Source organism: Caretta caretta, chromosome 1, assembly GCF_965140235.1.
Source record: "Caretta caretta isolate rCarCar2 chromosome 1, rCarCar1.hap1, whole genome shotgun sequence".
Lineage (NCBI taxonomy): Eukaryota > Metazoa > Chordata > Testudines > Cheloniidae > Caretta > Caretta caretta.
Genome location: NC_134206.1, coordinates 191249888 through 191262753, shown reverse-complemented (window position 1 = coordinate 191262753; position 12866 = coordinate 191249888). Strand labels below are relative to the sequence as shown.

At 42.8% G+C, this 12866-nt stretch overlaps 1 protein-coding gene across 4 annotated transcripts in view; it reads left to right on the top strand.

Annotated features, from left to right (window-relative positions):
• The window catches only part of ARL13B (ARF like GTPase 13B), an 80129-nt gene that overhangs the window by 58048 nt on the left and 9215 nt on the right, over positions 1-12866 (top strand). Inside the window, exons 6-11 of one of the 4 annotated variants that reach the window (XM_048870172.2) lie at positions 63-265; positions 2017-2131; positions 8533-8764; positions 9308-9424; positions 10642-10710; positions 11776-11816. In XM_048870172.2, the coding sequence (XP_048726129.2) occupies positions 63-265; positions 2017-2131; positions 8533-8764; positions 9308-9424; positions 10642-10710; positions 11776-11783 (744 nt within the window). In that variant the 3' untranslated portion in view covers positions 11784-11816. Of the gene's footprint in view, positions 1-62; positions 266-2016; positions 2132-8532; positions 8765-9307; positions 9425-10050; positions 10599-10641; positions 10711-11775; positions 11817-12866 lie in introns of those variants that run through there. The other 3 variants (XM_048870144.2, XM_048870155.2, XM_048870182.2) reach the window with 3 other exon arrangements.

Here is a 12866-nt window from a genome sequence, read left to right as displayed (position 1 = left end):
AGGAATGTGATCAGAGATATAATTATTCTTTTTCCCCTTTACTTTCTCTATTAAATTTACAGGAGCCTTGCTCAGCTGTCATGGGCTATGGGAAAAAAATTGACAAATCTATAAGAAAAGGTCTGTATTGGCTGCTACATACTATAGCAAAAGATTTTGATGCCTTAAATGAGCGCGTACAAAAAGACACAACAGAGCAAAAAGCATATGAGGAACAAGAGAAGCGAGAAAGAGCTGAACGAGTAAGGAAGATACGAGAAGAAAGGTATTCTACCTTCCTTGGCTTTCTTTCCTCCACATGAAGGGGTTCCATGAATAAAACGGTCATGTTAACGATTCGTTGTGGAGAATTCTCTGAAAACATCCACTCAGTGTTCAGCAGCAGTCAAAAAAGTTAACAGAACGTTGGGAATCATTAAGAGAGAGATAATAAGACAGAAAATATCATCTTGCCTCTATATAAATCCATGGTTCGATTACATCTTGAATACTGCATGCAGATGTGGTTGCCCCATCTCAAAAAAGATATATTGTAATTGGAAAGGGTTCAGAAAAGGGCAACAAAAATAAGGGGTATGGAACAGCTGCCATATGAGGAGAGAGTAATAAGACTGGGACTTTTTAGCTTGGAAAAGAGATGACTAAGGGGGGATGTGCTGGAGGTCTATAAAATCATGACTGGTGTGGAGAAAGTAAATAAGGAAGTGTTGTTTACTCCTCATAACACAAGAACTAGGGGCCACCATATGAAATTAATAGGCAGCAGGTTTAAAACAAACAAAAGGAAGTAATTCTTCACACAACGCATAGTCAACCTGTCAAACTCCTTGCCAGAGGGTGTTGTGAAGGCCAAGACTGTAACGGTTCAAAAAAGAACTAGAGAAGTTCATGGAGGATAGGTCCATCAATGGCTATTAGCCAGGATGGGCAGGGATGGTGAGTCATCCTCCCAGCTGTAGACTTTGTTATTTCTGACAGCAGTTGGGGGTTTAGATTTAACAGTTATCATGGAACTTTCATTTGGCTATTTGCATCAGATAAATCTCTTGTCATGAGATATTTGTATGTATTAATAACTCAGGTGGAATTCTGTTTCAATCTATACTTTAATAACTTCCCAGATTGGTTACTGCAATTCCATTCAGACAGGTCTCCCCAAGAGTTCCCTCTAAGTGCAGTTACTTCAGAATGCATCAGCCAGAGAATTTATTCACATCAGTTTTAATCAGCACTACACCTGTTCCCAGGCATTGCCTTGGGTGTGCGCTGTTCAAGTGATTATAAATTTAAGTAAACAAACAACCAAAGTTCTCATGCAAGGCTTTAATTAGCCAGTTAGAATTACCCATAAAGGACTTCTGTGAAATGTAGTGCTGTAGTACCAATGCTGAGCTATCAGCAGTCCCCCATTTACCTTAGTATTAATCCAAGGAAAAGCCGTGCTAGATAAATTGCAAGGATTTAATGTAGTACAGGCCCTTTCTACCAAGCAGCTGCTCTAAATACAGATAACACCCCAATGTACTGGCCAATACTTCATTCTTCCTGAACTCATGTCAAAGCCCAGGTGAAACAAGTGGGCTCTGTAGAAAGGATGCAGTGAAAATGGACAAATATGGGCTAAAGCACAGCGGGGATCAGAGGACATTCCAGAGCCATTATTCAGAACATCCTGCTAGCAGCCCTGTCTGTAGCTTGTAGAGGGGGAATCAGCCTGTAGCTCTGCTGATCATAACTGTGGCAGCATGTTGTGAGGAGGGAGGCAGTTTCAGGTAGCCTGGTCCCAGGCCATTTAGAGCTAAATAATTGATTTTATGGAGTTAGTTTTCAATCTTTCTTTTTTTAGGTTAGCTTAAAACTCCATCAGTTTGGAGTACAGTATTCAAAACACAAAGACATACTGTAAAAAAAACAATCTAGCATGAGTTGGGGGATGAATTAGATGACCTAATAAGTGTTCTAATATTTCTGATTCTATTGCTTCAAGATTCTTCTGTTTTTTAACCAAAAAAATAGAGAACAAAGGGAGAGAAAAGAAACTGAATGTGAAGGAAGAAATGTACCTAAGGAGGTTGACTCTGAGCCAATTTCTAGCAACCCCTTCCAGCCAATATCTACTGTAATCACTGAGGTAGGAATATTTAGAAATGTCAATCATATTGGACCTACAGTTAACAGAGGTATCTGAGCAATTATACAAATCTGGGCTCTTGAGAGTTTTGTTCATCTATAAAGTTGCATACACATTGTGATAGCTTTCATCATGAGAATCTTGGTTTCTTTTGAGTGTTTGTTCTTGTCCATTCCATGTTACCTGTGTAACATGCCACATGCACTGTTGCTGGAGATTTTACCCTCAGTGGTATCTGTCAGGCCGGCTCTAGCACCCTCTGCAGCTGCGTGCTTATGTGTCGCTATAAGGGGCACTGCCAGCCACGTACCCTCTCATTTACTTCTTACCGCCCATGACGGTTGCTGGAACGACCCCACTTGCTCTGGCAAGGCTTTCTTGTCAGTGGTTTTTGGACTCTAACTTCATTCTTAGTTATCATAGTTCAGTGTATATAGTTTTTGTAATTAGTGTTAGTGTACATAGTGTAAATATGTAGTTCCTGGGACTCCTTCACCCCAAGGCCTGGGCATGCCCTGGTGCCCAGGCTTCAAGCCTTGTACCTTCTGTGGCAAACCTGTGCCTGTGAGTGACCCACGCTCCAGCTGCTTGAAGTGCTTGCAGGAGACTCACTTGAAAGACAAGTGCCAGATGTGTCAGAACTTCAGATCCTGCACTAAAAAAGACAGGGACATTAGGCTGACAGCTATCCAAATGGAAGCCGCCCTCATGGATTCAGCACCAAGCACACTGGCGTCAGCGTGAAGCACTCTGGCACTGAGCTCTTCCCAGGACCATTCACCATCTCCAGTGCCAAGGAAGAAGCAGAAAAGGCAATTCACCGACAGAAAGTGCTCACTGGTGCAGAAAAAAGGCAAGCGGAGGAAGGCAGCACAGTGAGACCCATGCCAGGCTACTCTTCCTCTCCTGGTCCTGTGATGGCACCGTCGACTCCACGTAAAGCATTAAGTCCAGTGTGGGACCCTCCTCTGACACCTGGAAGCCACTGTGGTACCAGTGGTCTGACCGATCCATAGACCCTGGGGGCTTTTCAATGGGACATCTGTCAGTTCCAGTGACCGGAAGTAGGAGGGAACAAGGAGCGTCAGGATTCTTCCCGGCACTTGGCCCCCTGGCACCCTCTAAGGAAAAGCCATCCCTGATCCCGGTGTCAAGATGACCTTATGTGCAACCTAAAGCCCTTCACCAGTACCCAGCCTATCTGCCACTGGACTTCAGTTCCAGTCCCCCTGCCAGCACCTGACCAATGGGCCACTGGCCTATGCCATAGCCTTACTGGAATCCCTGAGGGTTTTCCCCAGTACCAGGTCCTACCTCCCATCGCTCCTACTTGGTGGTTTCCAAGAGATGGGCTACTGCTCCTTCCCACTTGGCACCAGACCCCGACTGCGATACTGACCCCGATACCAATGTTCAGGAGTTGACTCAGGTGAACATACTTGAGGAAGAGGAAGGAGCCCCTCTGATGCAAGCTACCTCCTCATCCTCCCCAGGCGAGGCTGTCCCGGGACCCAGTAGCCTGCTTCCATAGGATGACTTCAGGGCCCATCAGACCTTCTGAATCAGGTGGCTGTGGACCTGGGTCTCGAAATTTGAGTAGCTCAGAGGCATCACACAGCCTTATTGATATCCTGGTGGCAGCAGCTCCCTCCAAAGTGGCCTTACCCATCAATGAGGCAGTAATGGGACCAGTCAAGTCCCTGTGGCAAGCTCCTTCTCTGTCCCCCACCTCAGAGAGGGCAGAGAAGAAGTATTATACCCATGGTTCAAATACATGTACTCACACCCTTTCCTCCTCAGGGTCCCTGGTGGTGCCTGCAGCAAATAGGGACAGGCAGGGCCAGTCGAGTGCAACCCCCAAACAAAAGGACGCTAAGAGACTGGACCTTTCTGGAAGAAAGGTTTATTCAACGGGTACCCTTCAACTGCATCTCTCCAACCAGCAAGCTTTGATGGAGAAATACTATTATAATCTATCAGACTCCTTGGCTAGTTTTAGGATTCCTTACCCCAAGATTCAAGGCAGGAGTTTGCTGCCCTCATGGAGCAGAGTAGGAATGTGGCCAGGACCTCTCTCCTGGAGGGTCTGGATGCTGCCGACTCAGCAGCTAGGATAATGGCCTTCACTGTCACCATGAGGCGTTATTCTTGGCTCCAGTCCTCCGGGCTTCCTCACAGGGTCCAACGGTCCATCCAGAGCCTCCCCTTTGAAGACTCCTCTCTTTTCTCGGAGCAGACAGACGCGAGACTTCATGGCCTAAAGGACTCGAGAGCCACCCCATGGTCTTTAGGCGTTTACACTCCATCAGCTTCTACAAGAGTAAAGGGAGAGGTTATAAATGGCACCAACCACTCCCGTCGGGCTCTCAGAGGTACTCTGGGGGGCCTAAGAAGGCTTTTTAAAGGTGTGTCAGAGGGCACTGTGCCAGTCACCATTTCGGATCTGACTCCCCTTTTTGTTTTGGACTGTCTGTCCCTATTCAGCCCAGCATGGTCATACATAACATCAACCCATTGGGTCCCAAGTACAGGGACAGTCAGGTATACCCGTGAGTTTTTATCCACCTCTCCCTCCCATCGCTCTTCAGGCACCCATCTCATGAGCAACTCCTCGTCCAGGAGGTTCAATCTGTCCTACGGATGGGGGTTGTGGAGGAGGTTCCACAAGACTTGAGAGGGAGGGGGTTTTATTCCTGGTATTTTCTAATCCCAAAGGAGGCCTCTGGCCCATCTTGGACCTGCATCACCTCAACAGAAACTGAGGTTCCGCATGGTCTCCCTGGCTTCCATCATTCCCTCCCTGGATCCAGGAGACTGGTTCGCCACCCTCGACTTAAAGGATGCATACTTTAACATTTCTGTCGTCTTTGGCCACAGAAGATTTCTTAGTTTTATAGTTGGTCAATACCATTACCAATTCACTGCTGTTCGCTTTGGCCTATTGGCAGCCCCCCGAGTTTTCACAAAATGTATGGCGATAGTAGCAGCCTTCGTCAGACGGTGAGGTGTCCAGCTCTACTCGTACCTTGACTGGCTGATCACAGGTTGGTAGCAGGCTTAAGTACAGAACAGTATCAGCATGGTCCGAGCCACCTTCCGATCGCTGGGTCTGTTGATAAACGAGCAGAAGTCACTCTTTTCTCAGTTCAGAGAATAACATTTATTGGGGCGGTGCTCGACTCAACCTAAGCCAGAGCCTTTCTGCTGGAGGCCTGATTCAAGCCCATGTCAGACCTGATATCCAGTGTCAAGGTCCACCCAATCATGACAGCTCAGGTTTGCTTCAAGCTATTGAGGCACATGGCAGCATATACTTCAATCTCGGATGTGTCAGACTTAGAGTGGGGAGTCGAACTCAGAACTCAGGGCCTCTGGTCCCAAGAGGAACTCTCCCTGCACATAAATGTCAGGGAGCTCAGGGCAGTACGCTTAGCATGCCAAGTGTTCCTTCCCCAGATCTCAGGCGAGGTGGTGCAAGTTCTGAGAGACAATACTGTGGCCATGTTTTACATCAACAAGCAGGGTGGGGCTTGATCTCTGGCCCCGTGTCAGGAAGCCATCCATCTGTGGGACTTCTGTGCAAAGCACTCCATTCATCTTGAGGTGTCCCATTTCACAGGAGCGCAGAATGTATTGGCTGATAAGCTCAGCAGTTCCCTTTTCTCTCACCACGAGTGTTCCTTTCACCTTTGGTCATCAGGTTCATCTTCCAAAGGGGGGGGGCCTCCCCAGGTGGACCTGGTTACTACCAGGCAGAACAGGAAGTGCCATCAGTTTTGTTTGCTGCGCAGGCACAGCCCAGTCTCCCTCTCCAATGCTTTCCTCCACCCATGGACAGATCTCCTATTCTATGCCTTTCCCCCGATCCCCTTGGTTCACAAGGTCCTCCTAAAAATCAAACGGGACAAGGTGAGAGTTATTCTGATAGCCCTGGCATGGCCATATCAACACTAGTTTGGCATGCTCTTGGAGAGCGGCAACCCCACTCTCTCTCACTCCCACTCGATCCAGACCTAATTTCACAAGACCGTAGCTGGTTGCTTCCCCAAACCTCGTCTCCTTGCACCCAACTGCGTGGATGCTGCATGGCTGAACCCAGAAGAACAGGCTTGCTCGGAACAGGTCCAGCAGATCTTTCTAGGTAGACAGGCTTCCACCAAGGCTACCTACCTGGGCAAGTAGAAGCATTTCCTGATTTGAGCTTCTCAATCCACTCTCTCTCCATCTCAATCTTCCCTCCAGTCTATCTTGGTCTGTTTCCTCCACTTAAAGCAGCAGGGCCTGGCTCTCATATCTATCAAGGTACTCTTAGCAGCCATCTCAGCATTCCACCCTCCAGTGAACAGCAGGTTAGTGTTTTCCCAGGCGATGACCATACGGTTTCTCAAGGGGCTGGAGAGGCTGTGTTCTCAGGTCCGTGAGCCGACCTCCCCATGGAACTTAAACCTGGTTCTGTCAAGACTCACAAGTCTCCCCTTTAAGCAGTTAGCATCGTGCCCCCTGCTACTTCTCTCTTGGAAGGTTGCCTTCCTAGTGGTGATCACCTCAGCCAGAAGGGTCTCTGAAATCCAGGTCTTTATGTCAGAACTGCCTTACTATACTGTGTTCTTTAAGGTCCAACTGTGCCCCAATTTGGCTTTCCTACCAATGGTGGTGTCACAATTCTATAACAAGCAAGCCATTTTCCTACCAGTCTCTTCCAGAAATATCACAAGAACTCTGAGGAATGGCGGCTTCACTCGGACGTTAGGCTTGCCCTTGCTTTTTATATTGAGAAGGACAAAACCCTTCTGCAAGTCCACACAACTCTTTGTAGCAATAGCGGAAAGGATGAGAGGGCTTCCTGTGTCCAACTAGAGATCTTGTCCTGGATAACTGCCTGTATTTGGGCCTGCTATGAGCAGGCGAATGTCCTGCCTCCGTCCGTCCTTAACCGCTCACTCCACACAAGCCCAGGCTTCATCGGCAGCATGTCTCACGCAGGTCCAAATTCAGGACATCTACAGAGTCGCAACCTGGTGGTTGGTGCATACCTTCGCATCCCACTACAGCATTGCCCAAGGCAGTTACAGAAGAGTGTCCATGAACTCTGAGCCCACCTCCTGGGGTACTGCTTGGGAGTCATCTAACCTGGAATGGGCAAGAGCAACACATCTCAGAACAAGTTGCAAAAGGTTAGTAAGTGTTTTTTGTGTGCTGTGAAGTTGTATCAGTAATCTAACAATAAAGAAATATCTTAGTACCGGTTTAAGAAAAATGTTTTGTTTGCCATGCAGTTTACTGCAGAATTTTCAGAATAAACTGTTGCAGTGTTCAGAAGAAGCCATTTTCGGTTTCCCATTTAATTGGAATCAGCTTCATTCACTCTTTTTTTTTTTAAATTTTTGTTGCAAAAGGGGGTTTTTATTTTGGCTTTATGGGAGCTGTTTCAACCATGTGCCCCAGTCATATAGGGTCCATCCCTTACTTAACCATACAGACTTGCGGCATAATACAGTATTTTTGGTTGGTTTAGAGCTGTTGGAATTGTGTGTTATGAAATATGAAAACTGTATAAATAGTTTTCTTCAGACACATCCTTTTAATTCAAATAGTCATCAGATTCATATTTAGTGTACCATATTTTTCTTTGTTTTTTAATTTAAGATATTGTGCTTATAGAAAAAATAGTGAGCTCTGATAAATGTAAATAATCAAGGCTTGGTCCTACTCTCCAGTACAAGCATCCACACGATCATATCCTGTAAAGTCAGCTATGTGCACAATGACAGATTTCACAGGATCCTACAGTACTGCACATCTGTGGGGCGGGGGGAGAAGAAGAGTGCTACAAGTGCTGCAGAGCTGCTGATTATGTGAAACTTATAGAGCAGATACTCTATCAAGTCTGCATTACGTAATCAGTGTTCCACCAAGACAAAATGGTGATTTGCAAGGTATTTCAAAAGGTGTGTGTTTTTCAAAACAAAATAAACGAATAGAAATTGAAGTTAGTAAAAGTTTTTAATTCTCTGGCTTGGGGTATTGACGCTATTTGTACTTTTATCTTTTTCTCGCATGGCATTTAAAAAAAGTAAAAAGAATGAAAACACATTTTGGTCATGAAGCTGTATGCAGCCATTCCTCCCTAAACTGGTTACCGCTCAGAAATCTAAAATCACTTCTAGAGCTTTTAGTTGTTCATTTTTCCAGGTTAAATCTTGAGCAGCATCTTGTGAACCTTGGGGTTTTATTTCCTCTTTTGCACATTCTTGAAACTTGTTAATTATGCTACACATGAAAATTTTTTTTAAAAACGGTCTCTGTGTCTTACCCCCCTGTGTTTAGGATCCTATTCCTATCTTTTTAGAGCAGTCTCTGACACTAAATATTAAGATGATGTCTTGTATTACTTTTGCTAGAATGAAAAAAGAATTGAACAAGAGAAGAGGCAGAGGATGGAGATTGAAAAAGATGCCATTGCCTTGAAACCTAAAGCAGAGCAGGAACAAATGGATACACAGAGCCTGACCAGTAGCTGTAGCCAAAAAACAAATGATTATAGACTGATAGAAACATACAAATCTGCACTCGCACAGCAATTGGAGCATGAAGAAGAGGGTGACCAACAAACCTCAGAATGCCTTGATTCAGGTGATAACTCCAATTTGAATATAGCCACTTACTGTCTTAACTACCATTGTTATATTTAATTTGATTCTTATTTTTCACCCAACTCTTCCCTGTGTCTGTATGACTTTGTGCATGCCACAACACAAATAACTGAAAGATACAAATGCACAATTATGTTACTGTACAGAGGAATGTCATAATTCAACCAAGAATTAGTGTATTCATCAGTCTTATCCAGTTACAATCGACCCATTTTTACCAGTACCTTCAAATCCATACCACACCTTGCATTAATATCAATGAGTTGTACTCACCTATCTAAAGACAAACTTTGGATCTTACATGTACATACATGATTATTTACAGTAATAAGGTTTAAAAGTCAGTTGTGTGTGTTATATATCATGTCAGGACTGCTGTTCATTGCATACAGAATGAAAATACGTAGAGCGGTCCATCCCAATGCTTATAGTCATCAAAAGGACACATCTGTACAGTATAGTAGAGTTCATTCTTAACAGTAAATGTGTGGTCCATGAACTATTGTCTTTCCATTTGTTGTAGATACCAGTAAAAAGAAAACAAAGAAACTGAAGTTAAAAAGGAGTCACAGGGTGGAACCAGTCAATGCAGAGGAAGCTGTTCCCAAAAATCCGACCCCACCTCCACCTCTTCCACCAGGTGAGTTAAATACCTTGTGGTAATAAGTGTGCCAGTTCATGAAAGCTGGGCCCTTAAAAGACTTGGCTTTTTAAACATGCAGAGAAAAACCGTTTTCACCCAGGATTATGCCATCATAGTTTGATTAGTTTCTTTTGAGAATTGCCCATGTAGATCCCCACTTGTACGAGGCTGTTGAGCACTATCATTCTGTCAGTAGGCTTTGCCTAAGTCTCTCAACTCACAAGGGCAAGCTAACCTGCAGGGTATATTTGCTCAGTTCCTAGTTAGGGGTTGGGAAAATTGACCAGCATGGCTGTAGAAGAGTAATATATACTATGCTTCAATAATTCCCCATTTAGATGTAATTTATTTGGTATAACTACATATATCAATAATAACCCTTTATAAATTGTTAATATTACTTAAATGTAACGTGTGACCATTCTGATTTCTTGCTCGTCATATTGTGAGCTTCTTCAATAGGAACAGCTGGAGAAAACGCACAATCACTTGCTTTCCAGAAAGCCAAAAGAAGGCCCAGTGACATCCTTCCAAGAAAGCTCATAATGTGCTGAGTAGGAAAAATCTGATTATTAATATGTAAAGCTGCCAGTAGAAAACTTAATCTTTTGAACTCCTCACAGATCTTGGAAATCATGCACCTTGGTATAACTTGAACATTACTTCTATGACAGGAAAAAAAAAAACTGATGGTACCTACAGCAATTAACAGGCAGGTACAAAAATATTTCAGAGATGATTTAGATATCTTGTCTTACAAATGGCTACTGTCCTGATTTTCAGGATGATCTGCTTCTCCTATCTGATTGAAGTACACTGTTCTTCCAGCTTTTAATTTGGGTAATTTTTTCAGTAACTACATCTATTGATGGAATCTCTTACAGTGTATGCAGTTAGTATTAGATTGAAAGTGTAAAACTGGGGAAACAGGGAAAGTGTTTTGTCTGTTGCATTAACAAAAGTTCAAGAAAATTCAGTAAGTGCAACTCTCTAAAATATTAAGATATTTTTCACTGCTGCTTTACATTGCATTTTAAATAATAATTTGTTTTCAGTGGATTCACTAATACACCATATATAAAGTATTCCTTCCCCCACCCCCTAATACTTTCTTGTCTCCTGAGGAGAAAGATTCCCCCTCCCTCCCAGCTTTTCTTCAGAGCCAAATATTTTGACAGAGTGGTACTTTTTTTAATGTGTTTGTTTTTCTTTAGTTGGCTGGGGAACCCCCAAAGTTAATAGACTTCGAAAACTTGAACCTCTTGGTGAAACCCGTCATACTGGTAATTTTTTTAAAAAAAGAGCACTATTCGTTGTTCTCTTATACATTCGTTCCATTCTTCACTTTTTTATTTCTTTAATACCTTCAACCAAAAACTAACCCTTTGCTTGTTAAAAGCATCTTTTAGATTTTAAGTTCTTTTTTTTTAATGTGTGTTCTCTTTATTTCCTTTTCCCCCAATAGGAGTTCAAAGCATGTTGTGTCATAAATCATTTGAGGATGTTTGTACAATAGCATACACCTACCTCTTATGATATACCATATAATACTGCAGTAACAGGGCCCATCCCTAAACATTTCAAAATCAAACACTTTTTTTTACTTCATAGTAGTCTAAAACTTTTTTAAAACTTAGAAGTAAATCAAGTATACATTTCAGTTTTCCATATGTATTGGCAACATCCTGAATGTGAGGAACTATAATTTGACAGTTCCAAAATATTTTAAAACAAAACTGCATTTAATTTAAAAAAAAAAAAAAAAAAAGGTAACTTGTTATGGGCATCATCCATGTGTACTGTGGCATAGATCTGGATACATTTTATTGCCAGAATGAAAATTAAAGGCATCTGTGCACCTTTGAATTAGATAGCTTACACTGTAATAGGAAAAGTCCCTGTAAACTGCAAATGCTGGGAGGATTAAGCTTAGTAACTTGTATTAAAATGTAGGAGATTCCTGGTTTTAACTTTTCCTCCTTGAGCTGAATTATTATTTCTCTTAATTCTAATAACAATTTAAGTATTTATTTAGGGCAGAAATAATTTCAGTATTCTTTGTTTGCATAAAACATCTCCTTTTATGGCAGACCCTGCAGGAGATGTTTTCTATATTGTCTGGTATTACAGCCTGTTCCCAGTGCCATACAGAGGCTTTTATAGCGTACGTTATTTTTCTTGCATGTTAGTGTTTTTTCAAATTCTGATCAAATGGATATAAGTGAAATGAGATTTTAAAAGAAAAAAATTACTTTCTACAGGAGACACTGTTACGTGCAATAAAAGAAGTAATCTGTAGTTTATATTAATCAAATCTTATCATAAAACAATCTTACTCTTCTTTTAAGGAGTTTAAAGAGAAGAAAGAGAAAGAAAAGCCAGAAAAGAGGTAGGGAGGGGAGGGAAGGGAAGGGAAAGGGTCATATTCTTTGCTTACATCTGATTTGCTCATAAGTGAGACTTTCTGGTTTGTGGCTAGAGCACGGGACTGGAAATCAAGAGACCGAAGCTCTATTCCCAGCTCTGCCACTAGTTGTGTGTGACCTTTGACAAGTCACCTAACCTCTGTATTCCTCAGTTTTACCATCTGTAAAATTGTGATAATACTTTAAAAGCACTTTGAGATCCTTGAATGAAAGATGCTTTGAGAGGAACTCCTATTGACTGGAGGTATCCATTGAAGATTATGGGAGTTTGGATCTAAGCAAGGGCAAAAACATTGTTTACCCTTGTTCTCAGGGATTTATTTAACTAGTGCAAAATTTTCCCAGTAACTAGCTCTGTGAAACAACTTCTTAAATCCTAGAGCAATGAAATCCATTTTGTTTTGTGATTTCAGGTCCTTTTGTCCCCAGCTATACATAATATTTGCTGAAGTTTAAAAATTGAAGTAGTTCTTCGAGTATGTTAGTGTGACTCCCACTTTAGGCATTCTGGTGCATGAGATCACATGGTTAACAGTGTCTGTTGGGGCTACCATGGTCCCTGTGCTGCCTCATGCTCCCATGCTAGGGCATAAAGGGCGGAACGGCTGTGACCGTCCTTCAGTTCCTTCTTTTTGCCTATGGCAGCAAGACGGAACCTGGTGAATGTTCAACCCACTTTTAAATCATTTCTTTTCAACCAACTTTGTGAACAAATCTTTACTTTCATGCTCCCGTCATTGAACATTTTTTTAAAAAGCTACCATCCAGCCCTCTCCTCTGTACTTTGCACTAACAAAGTACTCTCATGGCAGACTCCAAACCTTCACAGTTTAATCCCTTCCCAACCTGTGACGGATTCATCCCTGTTTTGATAGGTATAGTTGATGTCTATTCTGTCTGAGGGAGAACCATATTCCTAATAGGTGTTCAGTATCCAAATGCTTCTCCCCAGGGACTCTCAAGTCTAGGGAAGCTACACCTGACTGAAGCTACACCTACTTGAGTGATCCATG